General features: G+C 44.0%; 2 protein-coding genes and 1 long non-coding RNA gene across 6 annotated transcripts in view; 1 reads left to right on the top strand and 2 right to left on the bottom strand.

Annotated features, from left to right (window-relative positions):
• TNFAIP3 (TNF alpha induced protein 3) overlaps positions 1 to 27,607 on the bottom strand; it is a 111,863-nt gene that overhangs the window by 56,962 nt on the left and 27,294 nt on the right. The gene's annotated exons all lie outside the window — the stretch shown is intronic.
• Positions 766 to 14,610, top strand: LOC140909059 (uncharacterized). Of its 2 annotated transcripts, none has more exons than XR_012158063.1 (4): positions 766 to 1,107; positions 8,368 to 8,509; positions 10,562 to 10,758; positions 13,420 to 14,610. It is a non-coding gene; the product is annotated as an uncharacterized lncRNA (long non-coding RNA). The 2 variants fall into 2 exon arrangements; XR_012158062.1 differs by having other exon boundaries at positions 766 to 1,290.
• On the bottom strand, positions 3,178 to 10,052 carry LOC140909056 (uncharacterized). 3 transcript variants are annotated; one of them, XM_073337445.1, is made up of 3 exons: positions 9,213 to 10,052; positions 8,347 to 8,486; positions 3,178 to 4,739 (listed from the first exon to the last, which is right to left on the bottom strand). In XM_073337445.1, the coding sequence occupies exon 3, from the start codon at positions 4,556 to 4,558 to the stop codon at positions 3,464 to 3,466; it is 1,095 nt and encodes a 364-aa protein (XP_073193546.1). In that variant the 5' UTR covers positions 4,559 to 4,739; positions 8,347 to 8,486; positions 9,213 to 10,052; the 3' UTR covers positions 3,178 to 3,463. The 3 variants fall into 3 exon arrangements, with proteins under 3 accessions (XP_073193546.1, XP_073193545.1, XP_073193544.1); XM_073337444.1 differs by having other exon boundaries at positions 3,178 to 4,742; positions 8,347 to 10,052; XM_073337443.1 differs by having other exon boundaries at positions 8,347 to 10,052.

Genomic DNA, 27,607 nt, shown 5'->3' with positions numbered 1-27,607 from the left:
ATCCTTTTCTGAACACAGTTAAAGTTTTGGCCTTCACAACCTCCCCTAGCAAGGAGTTCCATGGGTTGACTATGTGTTTGTGAAGAAATACTTCCTTATGTTTGTTTTGAATCTGCTGCCTATTAATTTCATTGCGTGATCCCTGGTTCTTGTTTTATGTGAAGGGGTAAATAACACTTCCGTATTCACTTTCTTCACTTTCTCATAATTTTATAGACTTCTATCATATCCCTCCTTAGTTGTCTCTTTCCTAAGCAGAAAAATCCCAGTCTTTTTAGTTTCTCCTAATCATTATGGAAGCTAATCATACCCCTAATACCCCTAATAATTTCTGTAGCTCTTCTCTGTACCTTTTCCAATTCTAATATATCTTTTTTGAGATGGTGAGACCAGAACTGTGCACAGTATTCAAAGTGTGAGTATATAATGGATTTATATTTGAAATTATATTTGGCATTATAATATTTTCTGTCTTATTATCTAACCATTTTCTAATGTTTCCTAACATTCTGTTCGCTTTTTTGACTACTGCTGCATATTGAGCAGATGTTTGCAGAGAACCATCAACAATGTCTCCAAGATCACTTTTTGAGTGGTAATAGCTAATTTAGACCCCAACATTTTATATGTATAGGTGGAATGAGGTTTTTTTATGTGCATTACCTTGTACTTATCAATATTGAATTTCATCTGCCATTTTGTTGCCCAGTCACCCAGTTTTGTGACATCCCTTTGTAACTCTTTGCAGTAAGTTTTGGACTTAACTATCTTGAGTAATTCATTATAATCTGAAAACTTTGCAACCTTGTTATTCACCCTCTTTTTCAGATCATCTATGAATATGTTGAACAGCACTCATTCGAGTTCAGATCCTTGGGGGACCCTGCTATTTACCTCTCCATTGTGAAAACTTACCATTTATTTCTACCCTTTGTTTCCTGTCTTTTAACCAGTTGCTGATCCATGCAAGGACCTTCCTTCTAATTTCATGACTGCTTACTTTGCTTAAGAGTCTTTGATGTGGGTCCTTGTCCAAGAATGCTATATCAACTGGATCACCCTTGTCCACGTACTTGTTGACATTCTCTCAACAATTCTCATAGATTGGTGAAGTACAGTTTTCCTGATAATTCTGTTTATTATAGTTTCAGCCAATTTGCCTGGTCCTGAAGTTGGGCTTACCAGCCTGTAATTGTCGGGATCACCTCTGGAGCCTTTAAAAAACCAAATGCTGCCTGCCTCCCCTTTTCCAGAAAAACAGCATTACATAAGCTATTCACCAGTCATCAGGTACTAAGATTTAAGCAATAGGTTACACACCACAGTTAGTCCTCTGGCAACTTATAGACTAACAGACGTATTGGAGCATAAGCTTTCGTGGGTGAATACCCACTTCGTCGGATGCATGTAGTGGAAATTTCCAGAGGCAGGTATAAATATGCAAGCAAGAATCAGGCTAGGGATAATGAGGTTAGTTATATATTTATACCTGCTTCTGGAAATTTCCACTACATGCATCCGACGAAGTGTGTATTCACCCACGAAAGCTTATGCTCCAATACGTCTGTTAGTCTATAAGATGCCACAGGACTCTTTATCGCTTTTACAGATCCAGACTAACACGGCTACCCTTCTGATACTTGATACCACAGTTAGTAGTTCTGCAATCTCACATATGAGTTCCTTCAGAACTCTGGGGTGAATACCACCTGGTACTGGTGATTTTATTACTGTTTAATTTATCAGTTTGTTCCAAAATCTCCTCCATTGACAATCTGGACAATTCCTCAGATTTATCCCCTAAAAAGAATGGCTCAGATGTGTGGATTTCCCATATACCCTCTGCTGTGAAGATCAATGCAAAAAATTCCTTTAGCTTCTCCACAATGGCCTTCACTTCCTTGAGTGTTCCTTTACCACCTTGATTGTACAGTGGCCCCACTGATTGTTTGGCTGGCTTCCTGCTTCTGAAGTGCTTAAATATCAATTGCTGTTTATTTTTGTGTCTTTTGCTAGTTAGCCTTCAAATCCTCTTTTGGCCTGCCTAATTATATTTTTACACTTGACCTGCCAGAGTTTATGCCCCTTTCTATTTTCTGCTGTAGGAGCTGACTTTGAAATGTACACCAGTATCTCATGGGGGCTTCTTATTGAGGGTAATCATAATAGCCATTGAGTCCCATCAGTATATGTTAAATAAAAAGTTTCCACATGTTTTCATTAATTATGTTGATGGCATCTGTGTACCGGAGGAATGAGCACTGAAGAAAATTCAGTTAGTCATTGATTCAAAATTGTTCACCTAGAACTGACAGCATTTTAAGGTTAACTACTTCCCTTTGCTCCCCCACACATGATACCCCTGGTTGTTTCGTATTTTTAGCTGTAAGTGCTTCCCGTCATCAGTGCTGGGTTTTGTTCCCTCAAGAATCCTAGTATAAGTAAGGTTTTAAAATGAATAACAGTCACGAGATCTCGGTGAAAGTTAAACTGAGCAGTGTTAAACTAAGCTCCTGCCTATTTCTTCTGTTAGATTTAAATGAATAGTTGTGAAAGATGTCACATCACATGTGCCCGGAGCTGCTCTGCTTACCCAATCGACAGACAAAGTGATACTTCTCAGGGGATGGTATCTTTAATATAAGACTGCTATATAATAGATATTTTAACATACCAAAGGTAGGGATGGCTCCCTCCTGGAGAAAGGAAAGTGCAAGAATTAAGTATTAATAACTTCATAGTGGTGAAGCAGCACCAATTTGGTTACTAGATAATGGTGGAATGCTGTAGAGCCCTGTTTAAGGGACAAATGGAATCTACTATTTATCAGGTTTCAGAGTAGCAGCTGTGTTAGTCTGTATTCGCAAAAAGAAAAGGAGGACTTGTGGCACTTTGAGACTAACCAATTTATTTGAGCATAAGCTTTCATGAGCTACAGCTCACTTCATCGGATGCATTCAGTGGAAAATACAGTGAGGAGATTTATATACACACAGAACATGAAAAAATGGCTGTTATCATACACACTGTAAGGAGAGTGATCACTTAAGATGAGCTATTACCAGCAGGAGAGCGGGGGTGGAGGTGCGGAGAGAAAACCTTTTGTAGTGATAATCAAGGTGGGCCATTTCCAGCAGTTAACAAGAAAGTCTGAGGAACAGTTGCGGGGGGGGGGGGGGGGGGAATAAACATGGGGAAATAGTTTTACCTTGTGTAATGACTCAACCACTCCCAGTCTCTATTCAAGCCTAAGTTAATTGTATCCAGTTTGCAAATTAATTCCAATTCAGCAGTCTCTCGTTGGAGTCTGTTTTTGAAGTCTTTTTGTTGTAATATAGCGACTTTTAGGTCAGAGACCAGAGAGATTGAAGTGTTCTCCGACTGGTTTATGAATGTTATAATTCTTGACATCTGATTTGTGTCCATTTATTCTTTTACATAGAGACTGTCCAGTTTGACCAATTTACATGGCAGAGGGGCATTGCTGGCACATGATGGCATATATCACACTGGTAGATGTGCAGGTGAACGAGCCTCTGATAGTGTGGCTGATGTGATTAGGCCCTGTGATGGTGTCCCCTGAATAGATAAGTGGGCACAGTTGGCAACGGGCTTTGTTGCAAGGATAGGTTCCTGGGTTAGTGGTTCTGTTGTGTGGTATGTGGTTGTTGGTCAGTATTTGCTTCAGGCTGGGGGGCTGTCTGTAGGCAAGGACTGGCCTGTCTCCCAAGATTTGTGAGAGTGATGGGTCATCCTTCAGGATAGGTTGTAGATCCTTGATGATGCGTTGGAGAGGTTTTAGTTGGGGGCTGAAGGTGATGGCTAGTGGCGTTCTGTTATTTTCTTTGTTGGGCCTGTCCTGTAGTAGGTGACTTCTGGGTACTCTTCTGGCTCTGTCAATTTGTTTCTTCACTTCAGCAGGTGGGTATTGTAGTTGTAAGAATGTTTGATAGAGATCTTGTAGGTGTTTGTCTCTGTCTGAGGGGTTGGAGCAAATGCGGTTGTATTGTCGAACTTGGCTGTAGACGATGGATCGTGTGGTGTGGTCTGGGTGAAAGCTGGAGGCATGTAGGTAGGAATAGCGGTCAGTATGTTTCCGGTATAGGGTGGGGTTTATGCGACCATCGCTTATTAGCACCGTAGTGTCCAGGAAGTGGATCTCTTGTGTGGACTGGTCCAGGCTGAGGTTGATGTTGGGGTGGAAATTGTTGAAATCATGGTGGAATTCCTCAAGGGCTTCTTTTCCATGGGTCCAGATGATGAAGATGTCATCAGTGTAGCGCAAGTAGAGTAGGGGCATTAAGGGACGAGAGTTGAGGAAGCATTGTTCTAAGTCAGCCATAAAAATGTTGGCATACTGTGGGGCCATGTGGGTACCCATAGCAGTGCCACTGATTTGAAGGTATACATGGTCCCCAAATGTAAAATAGTTATGGGTAAGGACAAAGTCACAAAGTTCAGCCACCAGGTTTGCCGTGACATTATTGGGGATACTGTTCCTGACGGCTTGTAGTCCATCTGTGTGTGGAATGTTGGTGTAGAGGGCTTCTACATCCATAGTGGCCAGGATGGTGTTTTCAGGAAGATCACCGATGGATTGTAGTTTCCTCAGGAAGTCAGTGGTGTCTCGAAGATAGCTGGGAGTGCTGGTAGCGTAGGGCCTGAGGAGGGACTCTACATAGCCAGACAATCCTGCTGTCAGGGTGTCAATGCCTTCAAAAACAGACTCCAACGAGAAACTGCTGAATTTCAATTAATTTAGGTTTGAATAGAGACTGGGAGTGGATGGGTCATTACACAAAGTAAAACTATTTCCCCATGTTTATTCCCCGCGCCCCCCCCCCCGCCTCCCCCGTTCCTCAGATGTTCTTGTTAACTGCTGGAAATGGCCAACCTTGATTATCACTACAAAAGGTTTTCTTCCCCCTTCCTCCCCCCCACCCCCGCTCTTCTGCTGGTAATAGCTCATCTTAAGTGATCACTCTCCTTACAGTGTGTATGATACACCCATTTTTTCATGTTCTGTGTGTATATAAATCTCCTCCCTGGATTTTCCACTGAATGTATCCGATGAAGTGATCCATAGCTCACGAAAGCTTATGCTCAAATAAATTGGTTAGTCTCTAAGGTGCCACAAGTACTCCTTTTCTTTTTACTATTTATCAGCGTCTCTGTCCAACGGATGACACTAGAGCCCCTGGTGAGAGTAACACTTTAGAAGGATAGTGTCAGGTCAAATTTAGACCCAAATTTAAGTTTTGACAAAATTTAAGAACAAAGGAAGTACTTCCATTATATGTTTTTAAATTCAAAAAAGAAAAGGTACGTGCGTTTAAAGAAACAGACATTCCTCTGCCGTGCTGGCAACCCAAACATTGTAGCATTGAATTAGAGCCGTGTTTCTTAATCTTTTTGTGTTGGCAACTGCTTTTGGACTTAAAAAAAAATTGTGGACCCCCCCCACCTTAAGCTCAGGGCTTTGGGCTTCAGCAACCACCTGCAGCATGGGGCTCAGGGCATGGGGCTTCAGCCCTGCTCGGGGTGTGGGACTCCAGGCTACAACCCCGCTCGGGACTGAAACATCTAAATTAGCTTCGCAAGTCCCCTGTGCTGTGGGGCCCCAGGCTTCCTATTCCCAAACGTCAGCCCTGCTCATGACCTCTGAAACCGCTCCCATGAACCCTAGGTTAAGAAACTCTGGATTAGAGAATGAGAATCTGAAAGTGAAACTGGCTGGTGTCAAAAAGTTACACTGGCTGGGCTATTTTCCATTCTCTAAATTGAGAGCAACACAGTCCTTAAATAAATATCTGAATCCCTAATTGTTTTTGCTAAGACAAGCGGCTTCCTTGATTCATTTTTAGAAAGAAGTGCGAAGCAAGTCTTCTGCGAAGGTCTAAAGTGTTCAATATAGTTTAGGAATATACACAACGTTCATCAGAGTGATATCTGAATACCTTATTCAAAAGTATGATGCCAAAAAGAGGGCCCAAGAAAAAATACAGGAATTTGATACCCCCCCAAATATGATGATTTGGCATCCAGGGTGCCCACCTTTAACATAGGAAGAAGTAACTGAAAAAGTGCAGGGAAGGAAAAAGCATGGATCAGTGAGAGAACGCTAGCCTGTGAGGTCCAGGTTCAAATTACCTGTCTGCTACAGTTTTTCTGTGTGATGCTGGGCAAGTCATGTAGTGCTAGTTTCACAAAGGGGACTTCAGCATTGCAATTCATTGAGCCAGAGAGAAAAAAGCAAGAGATTGATGCTATAGGCTGCTGGTTAGCGCACACACCTGGAAAGTGGGAGAGTCAAGTTCAAGACCCTATTTATTTATACAGAGTGGAACAGCCTCAAAAGGAGAGATCTGTCCCAGAATACGCAATAGCCTGGAATTAGCGCACTCTCCTTAGAGCAGGGGTCGGCAAACTTTTTGGCCCAAGGGCCACATCGGGGTTGGGAAACCGTATGGAGGGCCGGGTAAGGAAGGCTGCGCCTCCCCAAATAGCCTGCCCCTGCTCCCTATCCGCCTCCCTCCCTCTTCCCCCCCGACTACCCCCTCAGAACTCCTGAGCCATTCAACCCCCCCCCCGCTTCTTGTCCCCTGACCACCCCCTCCTGGAACCCCCTGCCCCTAATTGTCCCCCAGCCCCTATACAACACCCCCTGCTCCCTATCCACAACCCCACCCCCTGACAATGCCCTGGAACTCCCATGCCTATCCAAACCCCCTTTCCCTGGACCGCCCCCCCCCTACAGAACCTCTACCCCATCCAACCGCCCCCTGTCCCTTATCCAACCCCCCGCCCACCCCTTTACCAGCCGGAGCTAGCCGTGCTACCCGGCAGGAGCTCGCTGCCTAGAGGGTCCAGGGGCTAGCTTCCCCAGCTGAGAGCTCAAGGGCCGGGCATGATGGTCCGGCGGGCCAGATGGGGGGAGCATTGGCCTGCTAACCCTAGGGTTGTGAGTTCAATCCTTGAGGGGGCCATTTAGGGATCTGGGGCAAAAATTGAGGATTGGTCCTGGTTTGAGCAGGGGGTTGGACTAGATGACCTCCTGAGGTCCTTTCCAACCCTGACATTCTATGATTCTGTGTGGCCTGCAGGCTGTAGTTTGCCCACCTCTGACCTAGATGGAGCTACTATAAGGTAGGTGCATAACTGGTTGGAAAATTAATCCCAGAGAGTAATTATCAATGGTTCAGTCATGCTAGAAGGGCATAACTAGTGGGGTACCGCAGGGATTGGTTCTGGGTCCAGTTCTGTTCAATATCTTCATCAATTATTTAGATAATGGCATAGAGAGTACACTTATAAAGTTTGCGGATGATACCAAGCTGGGAGGGGTTGCAAGTCCTTTGGAGGATAGGATTAAAATTCAAAATGATCTGGACAAACTGGAGAAATGGTCTGAAGTAAATAGGATGAAATTCAATAAGGACAAATGCAAAGTACTCCACTTAGGAAGGAACAATCAGTTCACATCACATTGGAAACAATCAGTTCACAATCAACACATACAAAATGACTGCCTAGGAATTAGTACTGCAGAAAGGGAACAGGGGGGTCATAGTGGATCACAAGCTAAATATGAGTCAACAGTGTAATGCTGTTGCAAAAAAAGCAAACATCATTCTGGGATGTATTAGCAAGAATATTGTAAGCAAGACACAAGAAGTAATTCTTCTGCTCCACTCCGTGCTGATTAGGGCCTCAGCTGGAGTATTGTGTCCAGGTCTGGGTGCCACATTTCAGGAAAGATGTGGACAAATTGGAGAAAGTCCAGAGAAGAGCAATAAAAATGATTAAAGGTCTAGAAAACATGACCTATGAGGGAAGATTGAAAAAATTGGGTTTGTTTAGTCTGGAGAAGAGAAGACTGAAAAGGGACATGAGAACAGTTTTCAAGTACATAAAAGGTTGTTACAAGGAGGAGGGAGAAAAAATGTTTTTCTTAACCTCTGAGGATAGGACAAGAAGAAATGGGCTTAAATTGCAGCAAAGGTGGTTTAGGTTGGACATTAGGAAAAACTTCCTGTCAGAGTGGTTAAGCACTGGCAGAAATTGCCTAGGGAGGTGGTGGAATCTCCATCATTGGGGATTTTTAAGAGCAGGTTGGACAAACACCTGTCAGGGATGGTCTAGAAGATAATACTTAGTCCTGCCTTGAGTGCAAGGGACTAGATTAGATGACCTCTCAAGGTCCCTTACAGTTCTATGATTCTACGATTTTAAGCGATTATAAGGGATAGCAAATAGAACAAAGCGGATTACTGAGCAAATAAAAACATACACACAAACTAGGGTTAATACATTAAAGAAAATAGGCTACAGATAGTAATTTCTCACCCTTAATGTTGTTTTATGCAGGTTGCAGAGTTTCTTGAAGGTAAAGTGCACAGCTTGCAGGTTATATCTCCAGATATACCCTTCACAGGGGGCTGACCTTTCTCCTATTGCCTATTCCTAATGACCCAGCCAGGCTGATTCTGGGCAGATGGACAGTCCCAAGGTGAAAACACAGTTGTAATTATTACATAGTCAATATTTCTAACTTCAGATAAAGAAATGATACATGCATACAAACTGGATAATCACATCCAGTAAATCATAACCTTTCCAATGATACCTCACATGACCCATCTTGCATAAATATATCTTAGTTATGCCATATTCATATCATAAGAATATCTCTATGAAGAATATGGGGCGTAATGTCACAGTAGGAGATGTGGATAAAAGCCCCTGATTGAAGTCAGTAAGAGTGGGGATTCAAATCTGGGACTCTGACATCCCCAATGAGTGTGCTAAACATTGGACTATTGTGTAAATTGGCATCCATGAGGAGTCAGCTAACTTGCCCCAGATGTCTTTTGTGCAGGTTCAGGCCCCTGCCAGATCAGTCCCCACAGATGAGCTAGGCAGAGGAACGCCTAATTTGAGAATTCCAGTAGGACTTTGGCATGAACAAGGGTGTCCAGCAGCTGGACAATGTAAGCAGTTTTATGCATGCCTACAGGCAGAAATTTAGACACCTACAAGGATAGGCAGCAGCTGAGCAGTGGTTCTGTGCCTGTCAGTGGTGCCTAAGTGTTAGTCTTTGACACCCACAGAAGCAAATAGGTGCTATGTCCCTTTGTGAATCTAGCCCTTAGCCTCTGTGTTGCATCAGCAGAGTGAAGGTGAGTGAAGGTGAAACAAGTAGAACTGTTCACCTTTCTGGAGCAGCCACTCCTGCAGGAGGTGATTGCAAGTGCCTCAGACTGTCCTGTTCTGAATCAGGGAATCTGTAAAGTTCCCATAATTGCATGTAGCAGTCAGTGTACATAAGGCAATAACACAGGGGTCTATCCCTTCCCCTTCAGACTAGTCTCTAGTGAAAATCCTGTGTTGCTCCACATTTTTGTTTTGCTTTGGAGAGCAATCGTTCCCCAGAGCTCCTAAGACTCCTATGAGACTTGGGGCAGTGATAAGCTTCAAAGTGTACTCCTGGGGGAATTCTGCAACAAAAAATAAAAAATTCTGTGCACAGTATTTTAAAATTCTTTTTTTTTATTTGCCAAAATAACACTACATAATCATGCCAGTTTCAATTCTTTTGGTAATTTATTTCAAAATACCTGCCAGCAACTATGTCTGTGATAGTACAGACACACAAAAAATTCCCCCAGGAGTAGAGTTAAAGGAACCCCTATTTCTCTGACCCCTCCCGCTCAGAGCCCAGAAAGGGGGCCAGACATCCGCACCCCCTACCTCCCAGAGCCCAGCCACAGGGTGCCCCCCACCCAGACAGCCACACTCCCTACCCTTCCAGAGCCCAGCTGCAGAGCCCCCACCACCCAGACACTCATATACACCCGCTCCCAACCAGAGCCCAGCTACAGGGCCCAACCCAGCCCAGACACCTGTACGCCTTATCCTCCAGAGCCCAGCCATGGGGATGCCCCAGCACTGAGTTGCGGGGCCTTCCCCAAGTGAGACACCCACACTCCCTAACCCTCAGAGCCCAGGCATAGGGCCTCCCCAGTGCCCAGCGGAGGGCCCCCCAACCCAGACATTCGCACCCTCTGCCCCCCCTCAAGCCCAGCTGCAGACCCCCCCAACACTCACCCACCCAGGACCCCAGGTGAGGGCCCCCCCCCCAGCCCAGACACCCACACCCCCAGAGGCCAGGGATCCAGAGGGAGAAACAGCTTGATGCTGGGCCCTGGGTTTGTATGGAGTTTCCAGCACGCTGCCTCCTTCCTTCAGGGCATGCTGAGAAGCGCAACTGCTGGGAATCCTCAAGCTCCTCCCCTCTCTTCCCCCATCAGTATCTTCTATTTATGAGCTGGGCTCTGCCAGGTCGAGTGGCCCCTAGTGGCAGACAGCAGCTCTGCAGCCCATTTCTGTGGGAGAAAAAGGAAATTCTGCACACACAACATTAATTTTTTGCGCAAATAGTGCATTCGCAGTGGTGCAAAATTCTCCCAGGAATAAAAGTGCAGCTCTGTCTGCTTGTTCTCAGATAAAGTAAAATAACAGTTTTACTTTCCTGTGGTTGTCGTCCTTCTGCATGGCCAAGTCTGGGTAGAGCTCCAACAACTTCCACTGGGTCCGTTGCTGGGCGAGGTTGGTGTCTGCAAAATCCAGGGGACTGGAGGGCTTCAGATTCAACAGCTCACACTGCCAGTTGCTGCACTGCAGTGAATGCACAGCTCTGCCTCTGCCACCATGTTTGAACAGCGCACAGTAAAGCTGAGTACAGGTTAAATCAAACAGGTTGGTCTTTATCAAACCCGGTGCACTGCACTGTCCATGTGGCTATGTTGGCTCCCAGTGTAACTCCCCACCTTCCCTGATGTCCTGTCCCTCCAGGGAACACGGGCCCCCTGACTTTAGTTCCACTGAAGATGAGATACTCTGTGCCTCAGTACCCCATCTGTAAAATGGGGATAAGAGCACTTGCTTATCTCACAGGCGTGTTGTGAGGATACGACATTAAAGATTACGAGGCACTCAAATAGTATGCTGATAGAGGAGTGGATTAGTAGGGGGTGGATAGTGACTGCCAGAAAGGTAAGAATGCAAGCATGAGAGGAGGTGGCATACAGGCAGTAAAGCAAGGAGTAGCAGGGGTGGGGGGGGGTGATTCCTAGGGGAAAGGTCATCCATGGTGTGGGGAAGCTGGGAACTGGTCACCTCAGGAATGAGGGGAACTGTAGAGTAGGAGCTTCTGGCTCGGGAAGGAACAGAGTTTCAGACAAAGAACTAGGGAAGAAGTTCTGATGCCTATTCTCAGGTCAGCCCGGCTTCTGAACACTCACTGACCCACGCAGCATACAGGGGAAGTGGTGGGCAGTATTTGGATAGGCAGCTGACTGGCCTGGGGGTGGACAAATAATGCCCAACATATTAAAATAAAACACAAAACTGGCAGGGGGAAGGGAAAGGAGACATACGACTGCCACCCGTTTGAGGTTTTTCTGGGCCTATAATCGAAATTATTCTGAAGCCTATGAAAGTGCCCATGCTATAGCTGGCATAGAGATGACATTTTGAAGCAATGTGATAATGTTTTCATGTGGCTTGGAGAAAAAGAGACAGGGCTGAAAGGGGTGGAGGAGGGGAAAAGAGAGACAGGATATGACAGTAAGGTCTGAAATAGCACATCCTGAAACTGAGATAAAGGAAAATAAATCTATGAATAAGCATTTGAGGCTACACTGCTAAAAGGTGTCTGCAAGCAGATGTAAGTCGGGGAATGGTCCCGCTATTGTGGGGAACTTTTCTGGCTTATAAACTACCCAGGTGAAATGGGCTAGCAAAAGGATCTGAGTCCTCACTCCCACTTCCTTTACACAGAGGCCTGCCTGACTTCAAGGGCTCCCCTTCCACTCTCCTGGGTGGCAAAGTCCACGTAACCCCAACAAGGCTGGGCCCAGGATTTCTGGGTGGCTTGACCCCCAACCTTGTTATGGTCACTTAGGGCATGGGTTTGGGTGTCCCCACTCCGGGGTACTCTCTCTGCACTGGATGATTCCCTGACCCACTGATCATTACATACAGTTCAAAGCAAATACAATTTATTAAACAGCAATCAATTAAAAAAAATAAGGGAAAAATGGGAAAGGTTAAAGGAAAACACATCACCCCACTCTGTGGCACGGGGGCATCACAACCAGCGTCTCTGGAATGTAAGGGAAGTTCAGTCTGTTCCTCAGATGTCCCAGGCCTCCTGCCCAGGCCCTGGGTGTGCTGCAGGGATGCTGCGGATAGGACACTTGCTCTGGCGGTGGCCACACCCTCAGGCTTTAGGTGGCAGAACCCTTCTTCCCAGCGTTGTCTCCTCCCCGTCGGGGTTACGATCCCCTTCCAAGTCTGGCCTGCCAGGCCTCTTGGATGGGGGTGTCTCCCTGTGGTGGACCTCTGCCCAGCGTCCCCCTTGCTCTTCCCAGCTGCTCACCGCACCCGGCTCTGGACTGCTCCAGCTCCACCCTGCCTCAGCACTGCTGCTCTGCCTCCAGCTCCCTGGGCTGCTTCTCTGGCCCCTCTGGCTCTGGTTGCTGCAGCTCTCCTCCCAGGACAGGTCTGCTTTCTGGGCTGCTTTTGTGACTCTGCTCCTAGCACTGACCTGCTTCCTGGGCTGCTTCTCTGCCCCCTCTGGATCTGGCAGGGCTCTGCTCCCCAGCTCAGCTGCAGCCCCTGCTCTCTCCTGAGCTTGGCCCCACTCTGTCTGACCCAGGCAATACCAGGTCACAGGGAGGATGGGACCCACCTCTCTTGGCCTCCTGACTCCCTGATTAGCCTGCCTACCCGGTCAATCAGACTGATCTGGAGCACTGACCTATTCCCATTGCCCCTGTGGACTGTCAGTCTCAGGGTCCTGATTTTCCAACGACCCTTCCCCTTTCTTTTGGTACGGGGAGCTAGCCAACCAAAATACTCCCACTGAGTTTTAGTATGGGGACAATAGTCCCCTTACACGGGGAAGATCAAATGCTTGAAGGACAGAAAGTAGTTCCTCTCTGCATGAGAGAAGAGTAAAGAGACGGACTACACTAATTAAGAAATATTTTCCATCCTTCTCATTTAGGATTTATTGACATTTTTGGAATGCCTGATCATTTTAATTCAAAAGATGGCTGGATTATATTTTACATACTCATCTCTACTAAGATGGAAATGCTGTAATATGTAGGGAAGATTTTAACTACAGGAAATTTGTAGAAACTACTTTATTTAGCAAAATAGCCACATGACTTGCCAGAAGCAGCTGTTTGATAACTATCCACCTGTGATTTGTGCAAAGGCCTTGTGCCTGGCAAAAGGTCTCCATCCATTTCTTTGTTGGCAGGGTATCTACATAATTAATATCCAAAGGGAACACTGAAAGTTTATGTTGTCACACAGACACTAATATTTGTCTTTTGTTTCACACAGGTGACAACTACAGGAGAGGGTGCCCTTCAGAAGTTGACCAAATAGGCATTTGGGTACTTTTACGTTGGATATAGATCTGGCTACAGTCCCAACAACAAATAAAAGACAAAAAAAAAACATCAACAAACAACAGAAATGAATTTCTTAAGGAAGTAGAGGATTCTTTTTTGAGGTCAGAAGTATTCCTGGGTTCAAAAAAGAATTAAATAAGTTCATGGAGGATACGTCCATCAATGCATATTAGCCAAGATGGCTAGGGATGCAACCCCATGCTTTGGAGGTCCCTTAACATCTGACTGCCAGAAGCTGGGACTCGATGACAGGGACTGGATCACTCGATAATAGCCCTGTTCTGTTAATTCTGTCTGAAGCATCTGTCACTGGCCACTGTCAGACAACAGGATACTGGGTTAGATGGACCATTGGTTTGACCCAGTACAGTCATTCTTGTGTTCTTTTGTTAACCAGCAGGGGGAAACAAAGAGGAGAGTCAGCACTATGGCCCTGAATCATAGTCCATTGAAATTTAGTGACTTTGGTGAGTTTTGGATCAGGCCCCATATTGATCAGCCATCTCTTGTGAGCCACAAGCAGGTGCTCCATGGACCATAGGTTGGGACCACTGTCCTACAGTATTCTTACATTAGTTATAGTCCTTTAGTCAAAAATGCTGAGGAAAAGTGGCTTGGTCTGTTGGAAGGACTCTCCTCTCTCATATTATCTGATGGAAACAACATTCCTGTAGCAATAACAGTCCCACTTATATGACTCCATCAGCATTTATCTCAGTAAGTACATGTTTAGGAGTGGGTAGTTCTGCTTTGAATTGTGTCTCCATGGAATCTCTAAGATGCATACATTATTATTTCCTTTAACACTGGTGTCTTCCCGCAAAGTTTTGATTGATTGGCTGGCAAACCCATAGCATATAGATGAGTATTGTATTAACTGCCCTATGCATATGGATTTATTTGATTTTTGAAATATTCTCTTATGCCACTTTGCTTGCTGCTAGTAAAGTTATAACATAGCACAACAGTTGAAAATAGGCTAGGATGGAATGGAAAATCAAGTCCACAGCATTTTCTAAGTTTACATATCCTGTTCAGGTTTCAGAGTGGTAGCTGTATTAGACTGTATCAGCAAAAACAACAAGCAGTACTTGTGGCACCTTAGAGACTGACAAATTTATTTGGGCATAAACTTTCGTGGGCTAAAACCCACTTCATCAGATGTATGGAGTGGAAAATACAGTAGGCAGGTATATATACACAGTACATGAAAAGATGTACCCCCACCACTAGCCGTCACCTTCAGCCCCCAACTAAAACCTCTCCAACGCATCATCAAGGATCTACAGCCTATCCTGAAAGATGCCATCACTCTCACAGACCTTGGGAGACAGGTCAGTCCTCACTTACAGACAGCCCCCAAACCTGAACCAAATACTCACCAGTAACTACACACCAGACAACAAAAACACTGACCCAGGAACCTATCCCTGCAACAAACCCCGTTGCCAACTCTGTCCATATATCTATTCAAGGGACACCATCATAAGATCTAACCACATCAGCCACACCATCAGGGGCTCATTCACCTGCACATCTACGAATGTGATATATGCCATCACATGCCAGCAATGCCCCTCTGCCATGTACATTGGCCAAACCGGACAGTCTCTACACAAAAGAATAAATGGACACAAATCAGATGTCAAGAATTATAACATTCAAAAACCAGTCGGAGAACACTTCAGTCTCCCTGGATACTCAGTAACAGACTTAAAAGTGGCAATTCTTCATCAAAAATACTTCAAAAACAGACTCCAGTGAGAAACTGCAGAACTGGAATGAATTTGCAAACTGGACAGCATCAAATTAAGCCTGAATAAAGACTGGGAGTGGATGGGTCACTACAAAAACTAATTTCCCCATACTAATTTTCCCCTACTGTTACTCACATCTTCTTGTCAACTATTTGAAATGGGCCACCCTGATTACATTGGCTTCATTACGACGACAAAAGTGATTTTCCTCCCTTGGTATTCTACTGTTGAGAATAGCCCACTTCCACTTTAATTGAGTTATCTCATTAGCACTGACCCCCCACTTGGTAAGGCAACTCCCATCTTTTCATGTACTGTGTATGTATACCTGCCTACTGTATTTTCCACTCCATGCATCTGATGAAGTGGGTTTTTGCCCACAAAAGCTTATGCTGAAATAAATTTGTTAGTCTCTAAGGTGCCACAAGTACTCCTTGTTGTATATCCTGTTCAGTTACATTGGTACAACTAAATGGAGTTCAATGAATTGTGCTGACACATCTGAGAGGAAGATTTGGCTCAATGTCACATTCATTCCAAGAGTCTGAGGTTTGACATTGCACTTAGCACACTGAATGTCATTCATTCAGTAGCTGTGTTGTCATAATTACAAAGGTGTTGGCTGAAAATTTTCCTCCCACAGATGGCCATTGAAATAGTTCATAGTCTAGCACCATTTAACAGAGGCTAACACTGAGACCCGATCAAATCTGCAGACTGGCAGGAAAAACAGGTTTTTTTTAAGGGCTTCACTATTGATTTTTGTTAACTACAGTTTAAGAAAAATATCAAACTATGCATTACTAGGCCACCATTAATACAAGTGTAGGATTTATCCCAGTGCAAAAGCTACTCTAAGTAGCATTATAGTGCCTTATCAATCAATAGTATGGATCTCATTTTGCTAATGAATGTGGATTCAAGCATAAATCTTTATGTGGTATGAAGTCTGACTAACTCTTACAGTAGTCAGATGAAACTTTACGGAAAGGTGATACTTTTTTTGTGTATCTAGCCTTATTTTAGGTAATGTTTTGACCTTGTTTTTCAAGAACATAAGGTATGTTCATTTTTGAAGCTATGCTATGGTGTCAAATAAATGAAAAATGTGAAAACAAAAAATCCATGGGAAAATTTTTTCAGAAGTATGTAAGTGACTTAGGAGTCCTGACTTCCAATGAGACTTGAGGCTGGGATTTTCAGTTGTGTATAAGTGAGCTAGACACTCAACTTCCTCTGAAAGTCAATTGGAGCTAGGCATAATGAAAAAGAAGTCGGTGTGAGCTCAAAAGCTTGTCTCTTTCACCAATAGAATTTGGTCCAATAAAAAAGATATTACCTCACCCACCTTATCTCTCTAATATCCCGGGACAAACAGGGCTACAACAATGAAAGACCTTTCTTCTGTTCATGCTTGATATCTGTATCACACTCATCCTGTGTTATTCTGTGGCTCCACTTGTCTTTGGTGCAAGTGCTGTGCTGCTTATCAGTAGTCTGCATCCAGCCCCCCTGTTGTAACGTGTAACAGGCATCAGGCATGCCCAGAGCATGCCTACAGGATTGGGCCCTGCTGGTGAGATACATGGTCCCCTACTTAATTTGAGAATCCTTCTTTAGCATAAGGGAGGTTCTCTGAGCTGCTCACTAGTTGTGGGGCAGGATCAAGACTCAGGCAACTTTGCAAATGCTGACTGACAGAAACTTCATAGATTCTAAGGCCAGAAGGGACCATTGTGATCGTCTAGTATGACCAGCTGTCTAGGGGATGTCGGCTTCTGTGGGGTTACATGGCAGCTGAACAGCAGTTTTGAAAGTGTCAATGGCAGCTAAATTGTGGCATTAAGCACCTTAAAGAGGCAAATAGGCTCTAACTCACTTTTGAAAAGTTGACTGGAGCTCCTAAGTCACTTTTGAAAATGTTACTTGTGATCTTCCATCTGTCATCACAGCCCTCTCATGTGACCTGCTTCTTCATGGAGATATTCCATATATTTGTTTTATAGCACTCTACATACATTTCAAATTGTAGGAAACACTCATCTTCAGAATATTAACACAACATATTAGGGTGACCAAATGTCCCAATTTTACAGGGACAGTTCCGATTTTTGGGGCTTTTTCTTATATAGGCACCTATTACCCCCCACCCCAATCCCGATTTTTCGCACTTGCTATCTGGTCACCCTACAACAAATCTAGTTGCCCCCTTAATGTCATTTTTTATTGTTCCAGTGTGCATTTATCAGATCATGAATTACTGGAATGAGAAATCATAATGCAAATTTCCAGTAAAATTAAATCAAAGTACTTTTGAAGTTTGGTAAAGATATTGTAATAAAAATAATTACCAAAAAAGTAGTTAGATTTCTGTCTGACAGCTGGATAAGGTAGATTAGGGGACAAAAGAATGCACTTTCCATTAAAATATTGGAATAGATGGAGTCAGCTCTCCACCCTAAGGAGTGCTCTCTGCAGGCCGGTGTCTTGCCTGCCACTGGCTCCCATATCCCTCTTAGACCCCGGTGCCTGTTTACCCTGGGGTTCTGCTCCAGCAGTACCCTCACACTCTGGGTCTCCCCTCCTATCCCAGGGGAACCCCCAACCCTCTTTGTTATTTAAAACCTCTCCCAGGGCTGTTTTAACCCCTTCAGGGCCAGAGCGGGGTGACCACCCCGCTACAGCATTAGAGATAGCACTTTAGTTACTTTAACCAAGAAGAAAATCTACAGCTGTCTCTTTGAACATACTTTTTTAGAGAGCTAATTCCTGAGATGACCAGCAGGAAGTGCCGCGCCAGTGAGTTGTTGCTTCACTACAGATGCCTATTGCTTTTATTTTAAAACTGAGTCTCTTTAAACAAACTGAGAGACTTGAAATGAAGGATTAGATGGCTAAGTGGGTATTCACAGTTATAAGGAACCTTTTGCCAGTAGTTCAGTTTTCATCAGGATGACTGTGCCTGAAACTCAGACTGTTTGATGACCTATGTGAAATGACTTTATCCTTTCAGTCTAGTTTCACATTACAAAAATACACCATAAAAATGAGCATCCCTGGTGGAATGGCTCAACAACTTATCAAAACTTATCAAAACCTTATAACAAAATAGTGCTCAAAACCTTGCACTATTATAGCTCTATAATTAATGCCAGGCAATTGATTTTATGCAAAGTAGGTCTCATCAAACAAACCTGATTTTATTCTTTGAGGAGATTACGAGTTTGGTTAATAAAGGTAACTGTGTAGATGTTATATATTTAGACTTTTGTAAAGCATTTGACTTAGTACTGCATGATGCTCTGATTAAAAAAATAGCATTATACAATATCAATAAAGCACATATTAAATAGATTAAGAACTGGCTAACTGACAAATCTCAAAAGTACTTGTCAATGGAGAACCATCAGAGAATGGTGGTATTTCTAGTAAGGCTCTGCAGGATCGGTACTGATCCCGATGCTATTCCACATTTCCATCAATGATCTAGAAGTAAAAATAAATCACTGCTGACAAAATTTGCAAATGACACAAAGATTGGCAGAGTGATGAATAATGAGGAGGATTGGACAGTGATACAGAGCAATCTGGATCACTCGGTAAACTGGGCCCACTCAAATAAAATGCATTTTAAAAAAGCCAAATGCCAAGTTATACATCTAGGAACAAGGAATACAGGCCATACCTACAGAGGTGGGAGACTGTATCCTGGAAAGCAGTGAGTCTGAAAAGAGTTTAGGGATGTATTAGACCCCAATCTCACCATGAACTCCCAGTGTGATGCTGTGGCAAAAAAGGGATAATGCAATTCTTGGATGTATTAACAGGAGAGTGGGGAGGTGATTTTACCTCTAGAATAGCATTGGTGAGCTCAATACTGGAATCCAGTTGTGGTGTCCATGTTTTGAAAGGATGTTGAAAAATTGTAGTGTATGCAGAAAAGAGCCACAAAATTGATTTGAAGGCTGGATAAAATGCCTTACAGTGGAAGATTTAAAAATCTGTTTAGTTTATCAAAAAGAAGATTGAGAGGTGACTTGATTACAGTGTATAAGTACCTTCACGGGAAGAAAATACCAGGCACTAAAGGGCTCTTTAATCTAGAGGAGACGGGCATAACAAGAATCAATGGCTGGAAGCTGAAGCCAGACAAATTCAAATTGGAAATTAGGAACTTTTTTTTTTCTTAAACAGTGAGGGTGATTAACAAATTACCAAAGGAAGAGGTGGATTCTCCATCTCTTGATGGCTTCCAATCAAGATTGGATGCCATTCTCGAAGATAAAGTTTAGCCAAACATATTATGCTTTAGTCAAACACAGTTAATCGGCTCAGTCCAGGGGTAACTGAGTGAACTTTAAGGGCCTTGAAATACAGGAGGTCACACTAGATGATCTAATGGTCCTTTCTGGCCTTAAACTCTATGATAACATCTATTATTCTTCCCTTTAGGAAGAAAGTTTCCATTAGAGTAGGCGGCAGTTCCTGGATTATGATGATAAATCACTGTAGAAATAGACAACAGCAAGCAAGAAAGAAGGAGGTGATTATCACTGAGCTTCCCTGTTCATGTCAGAATGGTTTATTTTTGCCTCTCTTGATAACCTGGGAAATCTCAAAGTGGGCAAATACATCGGCTGTTTCCTGAACCTTCCAGCTGTAAGCAATGGCAGGTTAGGGTGTGCATTGCTTGATATATTTTAGGTATGGTGTGAGGCCTTGGGCCTAAAGTTAAGTGCTTTCAATGGACTGAAAGGGCACAAATAGCCATGTAATGTAAATCTTGTTGTGGCTTATTGCTGGTACAGTTTGTTAAAAAATGGCAGCAGATATTTTGGAACATTAACATGTTTAATTTGAAAAAGAAGGAATCTTATGTAGGTATCACTATGCCAGAAAAAATAGTTGCTTACAAAAACAAATTAGAGGGCCTATTTCAGCTCTCCCACCAGCTTTACACTGAAATAACTCCTCTGACCTTGGGGGAATTGCTCAGGTTCTAAACGGAGGTAAAGTGGAGGAAACCAAGCACAGATTGTTTAAGAACAGGAGCCTGAGTTGATCTCATACTAGTTTTATTTCAGTGGAGTAACATTTGGTTTATAGTGTGGCAACGTTTACCTAGGCCTGTCTTAGGTTGGGTGACCCTAGATCCCACATAATCCGGTTAAAAATAAGATTATTTAAAGCAGTAACTGAAAGCAAGAAAATGACATTTTTTTAAAATGTATTGATGCCTCAAGTTGGGTCATTTGTGGGGACTGAATCTTTTTCTAAAACAATGGTAAATTAACTTAGGGAAGAGTTAAAGCAGGTACAGTTAACATTTATATGACTGACTGACTGGGATGCAGTATTCTGTCCAGGGGTTTTATTTTTGTTCCATTGGTGTCTGTGATGGTGCATCTTCCCCCACTTCCCAGTCAGGAAAAGGCTAACGAACAGCTCTGGGATCAATCAGGACTAAATAGTTATACCTACAGAGCCTGCTTCACTTGGATAAATTAGCTTAAAAGGGAGAGTTTGTCACTAGGAGTGGAGGCAAACAGAAGAAAAGGTGCTATGCACCAGAGTTAGCAGACTCTTCCAACAGAGCTGCTGAGAGGAAGACAGCTTGTGAATCTCTGCTGCCAGCAAGGACTCATCAGACTGGGTGCAAGCAGTTCGCTGCCGGGAGGCACTGAAGATAAGCCCTGACTCTGAATCTAGCTGTACCCCATCTTCATAAACAAGATTCTTTTTTAACCACTTGGAGACTGAACATCCCAATAGCTGGAAGGACTTTTTGGAGTCCCAAATGTGACTAAAAAGAGCCCAGCCTATTTGGTACTTGAGAGAGAAAGACGTGACAACTTAATGAAATAAAGGAGAAGATGAGTTTCAGAAGGTGAAGATACAATGTGATCCCAACGGTTAGTCCTGCTGTTAGCAAGAAGCGAAGCCTATTCCCAATATAAATATTAAAATAATACTTTGCATTTCTTTTGGGCATTCTAAGGATATCCATGCCCTTCACAATCGGTAATTAATTTAGCCTCATTAGCATGCCTGTGAGGTAGGTGAATATTATTTCAATTTTACAAATGGGAAAAGTGAGACAGTCAACATCTGACTACTCAATGTTAAACAAACAGAGCGGGGGAGAAAATGAGATGGGAGGAAGCTGACATATAGACTTGCTCCATATTCTCTGTGTGGTGCAGTGTGACCCTAGAAAAGGGATGCCTGAGACACAGGCTAACTTCCAGCTATCCTGAGAGACCAAAACCCAACTGTTCCCTGGGGTTATTTCAACCCAAAGCTCTTGGTAACTTTTACTCTGTGCAAGGTGGTGTCAGGAAATAAATCAGGGGAGACACGGCCATCTGACCGATAGATGGGTGGCACAAACAGGACAACACAAGAGTGCTTTCACTTAAAGCTAAACTTTACTTAGTCTCAAGCACTTATACACACGTCTGCAAGAGGTTAGTAAAACACCCTCAACCCTTGATAATTACCAAAGCTGAGCGTGGCTCTCGAGTGGCAGCCCGTCTGCTGCTGGGAAAGGTAAGATGCATCCAGAGAGAGAGAGATCCAGTCCTGAAGAGTCCCACTACCTCAAACTTTTTCCCCTTATTTATACATTAGTAATAGAATGACATGTCCCTTAAAGAAACTTGCTAAGTAAGCAGTTTCAATGGTCAAGCGAGAGGTTCCTTCTGATTATTGATTAACCAGGTGTGGGTTTTTCCAGAGTTTGCAGCCTTGAGGCCCCAATAGACATTCCTGGGGCACATCCTGCTCTTCTAAGATGCATGTATCAGCAACTTCAACACAATTCTTATCAGGAAGGACGGGGAATCAAGCTGCCCTTTCTGTGGCACCCAAAACTCCCCCCTCCCCTCCTGCTTTGGTCAAACTGAGAGTGCTGAATGGCCAATTTACAGCCTGCTGACTTGGCTGCTTTTTAGCAATAAGCCATAGTGGTTTCAGGCACTTTACTGGTTTGCCAAAGTCTCCCCGTACACAGTGACTTTGATCATCTTGTCTAGGATTCAACCCCAAATATTACAGAAATGGTTCCAGCATTCCATTACACATGCTATCTTTAGAATGCCCTAGTGTAGCTGCAGACTGAAGAATTTGTTTGTTCCTTTTTCTGAAACTGCTGTTCTCTGCTTCACCCAACTCAAAACAATAGAGTGCTTTGAGTGCACAAGTTTAAAGCCCTGGCCCTTTCCACATCCATAGATAACCACTGAGTCCTTGCCAGTTTCTACTGACCTCCATCATTATCACTCTCCATGTTAGATTTAAGCCATGAAATCTATATACCTATTATTTCTAGAGCATCCACCACTCTATTTTCTATACACAGTTTTCTTCATTCTTTCATAAGATATTTAGAAAATCTATACTAGACTAATTTTTCTACTGTTTACAGGAAAAAGTCCTGATATGATTTATTTGAATTATATACAAAACTGAAAAGATTTATTTGTACCACATAGAAGGTTAAACACAGTAAAGGAAACATTATAATGAAAGAATATTATGAAATAAACCACAATACTGAGAACTAGATTACAGGCATTGGTAATGCAAGGAGGAAAAGAAGCTATAAAGAACACAAAAAGAGATAAAGCCCAGTCCTAATTGCTCTTGTCACCCTTTAACTTTGATAGGAGTTTAACTTGAATAAGGCATGTGTAAACAGTATACACATTATACATATAAAAGTAAATATACAACCTCATTTTTTGGGAACCTCATCTAGAGACTGGTGTCTCTGGCAGGTGAGAGCATTAAATCCTGGGTGACAGCAAGCCAAAGCACTGTTTCCCTATATAAACCATCAGACCTCCCTCACTTGCCCAAGCTCACTGAGAAGCTTGAGTGGAGACAGGTGACATTAGCCAGTCTTTCCCTAATGGTCTCACATAAAGTCACATAACTTTGGGTTTCATCAGCTTGGTGCTGGATGCATTTTTACAGACTAAATGGTGCTTTCCTCAGTACCTCTTGGGTGTCAAACAATTCCCTTTGTGAACTACAGATAGGCCCTAGGGTAGATAAAATTCAGGGATAATTAGATATTCTCTTGTTTTCATCACGTGAAATCAACTGTACAAGTCTTGAGTCATTATTCCCGCCATTACAGCATACCAGTTTCCGCCTAGTCACAAATGCAGGTCTGCACTCTGAGTAAGGGATTAAAGCATTTAAAAAAAGCAAGCCACCTAAAAATATGTTGTGTAATGATACAATGAAGAGTAGGAGTTTAGTTGGCATTTGTAGTAACAGTGTGGCCCTTGCTCACAATTTTGGCCCCTGCTGCCGGCAGCCTCATGATAGCACGAAAAGTTGCAGGAAAGTTTCAGACCAGTCAGGGGGAAAACTCCCTCCAGTTGGCTGCCTTCCCCACTTCCCTGCCTCCTGAGGAAGAACAGCCCATCGTAGCTGCAGCAGGAGGCCAAAGAATCCACAGAAGTTTATGGGTAGGGGAGCAGAGAGAGGAAGCAGCTGATATCATTGGCATGAGAGGGAATAGCGGAAGATAAAGCAAAGAGCCCAGCAACAAAAAGCAGCCTTGCTCCCTCCTCCCTTCTTGTGAAAACAGAGTGGTTCTCTGCACTCCTCTCTCCGCCTCTCTATCCCAACACCACTAGGCCTGGGAAGGGGGAGAAACGGATCCCTGCTGGAGGTACCGCCTGCCCCAGGCCTTGGGGGGCGTAAGAATCCCAGAAGCTGACATACCGCCTGGCCTCGTAAATCTGGGATACGAGGGGCAGAATTGAGGGCTGACAGGGGTACAGAAATAATTAGTTGGTAGTTTGGACACTAGCTCCAAGCTCCACACCATCAGGCAACATGTCATACATTTTTGTATCAACTTTACTGCTTGGTTCTTACACTTCATACAAATGAACAGCTCCCCCCAAGTCTCAGAGCCTGGATCAACTGACTTGGGCTTGCGCTACAGGGCTAAAATTAGCCATGTGGATATTCCTGCTTGGGCTAGAGCCTGGGCTCTGAAACCTGGTGAGGGAGAGGGGTGTCATGGAGTCACCAGGTGATACTCTAGTGGAACTACTCCATAAGAAGCCAGTCAGCACTTTGGTGTAGCATGCCTCCTCTCTCTGAGCATACTGTCACCAGGGCAAGAAGCTTACACAGCTTCAACCTTCCTGGGTCTGACCTTGGAGCATTCAGCATCCCCTTCCTCACTGTGCGCTTCCCGCAGTAAATCCGCCTGGGCGGGGCTCCTGGGAAAGCCAGAGAGCCCTGCACCCAATTCCACAATCAGATGTGACTCTCAGCCAGACAGTAAAACAGAAGGTTTATTATTCAACAGGAACACAGCGTAGACCAGAACTTGTTAGCACAGAAATCAGTGACTTTCAGCCAAGTCAATCTTGGGGAGTCCTGGGCCCGATGCCCTGGACTTCCCCTCTTCCAGTCCCCCCAAGCAGACTGCCAGCTTCCAGCGACCCAATCTCAGACACCCCGTTGCTCCTCCTCCTTGTCTTTGTCTTGCTTCCTGGGCAAAGGGGCACCTGGTCATCACCTGGTTGCATCCCCCTCCTGGGTCTCAGGTTATGAAGGGCGCCGGTCATAGCATATGCGCAGGCAGCTGGAGCAGCCTCACCTGCCCCAGAGATCTCAGTCAAAGTCACACACCCCTGCTCCCAACACCGAGGTATTGGTGCAGCACACAGGGAAACTGAGGCAAACACAAACACTAAAACTCACATAGGCTCAACAGTAAGACTCACATACAACATAACAAGGGAAAATCCCCACTTCGTCATGGGGGTCTCAGAACCCAGGGTCAAGCCTGAATGGGAACATCTATGCTGCTAATTTTAGCCTCAGAGCACAGATCGTACAAGCCTGAGTCAGTTGACCAGGGCTCTTTGACTCACTGCTGCAGTGGTGGTGGGTGGTTTTGTTTTTTGGGGTGTTTTTTTGCAGAGTAGACATATACCATGCTGTCTGGAGTGCTTCATGACCGTGAGTGCCCACCTCAGAGCAGACTGTCAAGAAGGAGGGCCGAGACTCCAAACTGGTTGTATGTTCTATAATTAGATTCCACCAACCTATTAACAAATGTGAACTCCTCAAGCACTGTAACAGTCTTACCATGGAGTCACAGACAGTCCATTGGGCATTCCAGTCTATCTTGCTACCCAGGCAAGCTGGACTTAGTGACAGTTAGTTGCTATACACCAAAGATCACAAAAAATGCAGGTTGCTTCCAGTCCCAAGAGGACAGTCACTTACCCCAGGTCAATTGGTACTGTAGATCTCACATCAAAGACAAACACTTGTAGCTAATTCTACAGCAAACTAACTAAGGATTGATCAAAAAGAAATGAGAGTTGTTTACAGGTTAAACTAAACTGGGAGGAGAGGTAGATATGCTGGAGGGTAGGGATAGGTTACAGAGGGACCTGGACAAATTAGAGGATTGGGCCAAAAGAAATCTAATGAGGTTCAACAAGGACAAGTGCAGAGTCCTGCACTTAGGACGGAAGAATCCCATGCACTGCTACAGACTAGGGACCGAATGGCTGGGCAGCAGTTCTGCAGAAAAGGATCTAGGGGTTACAGTGAACGAGAAGCTGGATATGAGTCAACAGTGTGCTCTTGTTGCCAAGAAGGCTAACAGCATTTTGGACTGTATAAGTAGGGGCATTGCCAGCAGATCGAGGGACGTGATCATTCCCCTCTATTCGACATTGGTGAGGCCTCATCTGGAGTACTGTGTCCAGTTTTGGGCCCCATACTACAAGAAGGATGTGGAAAAATTGGAAAGCGTCCAGCGGAGGGCAACAAAAAATGATTATGGGACTGGAACACATGACTTATGAGGCGAGGCTGAGGGAACTGGGCTTGTTTAGTCTGCGGAAGAGAAGAATGAGGGGAGACTTGATAGCTGCTTTCAACTACCTGAAAGGCAGTTCCAAAGAGGATGGATCTAGACTGTTCTCAGTGATACCAGATGACAGGAAAAGGAGTAATGGTCTCAAGTTGCAGTGGAGGAGGTTTAGGTTGGATATCAGGAAAAACTTTTTCAGTAGGAGGGTGGTGAAGCACTGGAATGCATTACCTAGGGAGATGGTGGAATCTCCTTCCTTTGAGGTTTTTAAGGTCAGGCTTGACAAAGCCCTGGCTGGGATGATTTAGTTAGGGATTGGTCCTGCTATGAGCAGGGGGTTGGACTATATGACCTCCTGAGGTCCCTTCCAACCCTGATATTCTATGATTCTAAAGCATGTAAACTTATTACACAAAAGAGTTACAGTCTATAGTTCCAAAAGTTGACAGAGTGGTAATCTGTCAGCACTGAATGTCTTTTAGGGTTAACTCAGGTGACCTTGGGGATCTCTGCTGCTGTTTCATAGTTCTAGCCCTGTCAGTGTCCAAACAACAAAGAGATGAAGATTTTTGTCATTTTTAAAATTTTCTTTCTTCTAAAATTCAAGCTGATGGGATGAGCCCCTTTGCATGTTGCCTCTTCATAAACGTGAAGGGGAAATTAACAAAAGTCTTTGTATTATGATTTCCCATTTAGTTTTGATAGGCCTTCTTGATGAGCAGGAGATGATCCCTCCTGACAGGTTCACAGTTCCAGAGCAAAGGTTTTTTACAGTTATAAAGCACAAACTTAAATAGTATCTTTATCACATGCTATACAATACTATCAGTGAGATTAATGCATGAAGCACCATACAAGCATTTCATAAAGTCTGAACACTAAACCTGTCAAGGTTCCTCCCCCACTCTGAACTCTAGGGTACAGATGTGGGGACCTGCATGAAAAACCTCCTAAGCTTATCTTTACCAGCTTAGGTCAAAACTTCCCCAAGGTACAAAATATTCCACCCGTTGTCCTTGGACTGGCCGCTACCACCACCAAACTAATACTGGTTACTGGGGAAGAGCTGTTTGGACGCGTCCTTCCCCCCAAAATACTTCCCAAAACCTTGCACCCCACTTCCTGGACAAGGTTTGGTAAAAAGCCTCACCAATTTGCCTAGGTGACTACAGACCCAGACCCTTGGATCTTAAGAACAATGAACAATCCTCCCAACACTTGCACCCCCCCTTTCCTGGGAAATGTTGGATAAAAAGCCTCACCAATTTGCATAGGTGACCACAGACCCAAACCCTTGGATCTGAGAACAATGAAAAAGCATTCAGTTTTCTTACAAGAAGACTTTTAATAAAAATAGAAGTAAATAGAAATAAAGAAATCCCCCCTGTAAAATCAGGATGGTAGATATCTTACAGGGTAATTAGATTCAAAAACATAGAGAACCCCTCTAGGCAAAACCTTAAGTTACAAAAAAGATACACAGACAGAAATAGTTA

This window comes from Lepidochelys kempii, chromosome 3 (assembly GCF_965140265.1).
Source record: "Lepidochelys kempii isolate rLepKem1 chromosome 3, rLepKem1.hap2, whole genome shotgun sequence".
Taxonomy (NCBI): Eukaryota; Metazoa; Chordata; order Testudines; family Cheloniidae; genus Lepidochelys; species Lepidochelys kempii.
Note: the sequence above shows the minus strand (reverse complement) of the source record. Positions and strands in the feature narration are given on the sequence as shown.

Excerpts from the sequence above, each read along its gene's own strand:
- LOC140909056 (XM_073337444.1), bottom strand. The coding sequence starts at position 4,558 with ATGGATGTAGAAGCCCTCTACACCAACATTCCACACACAGATGGACTA.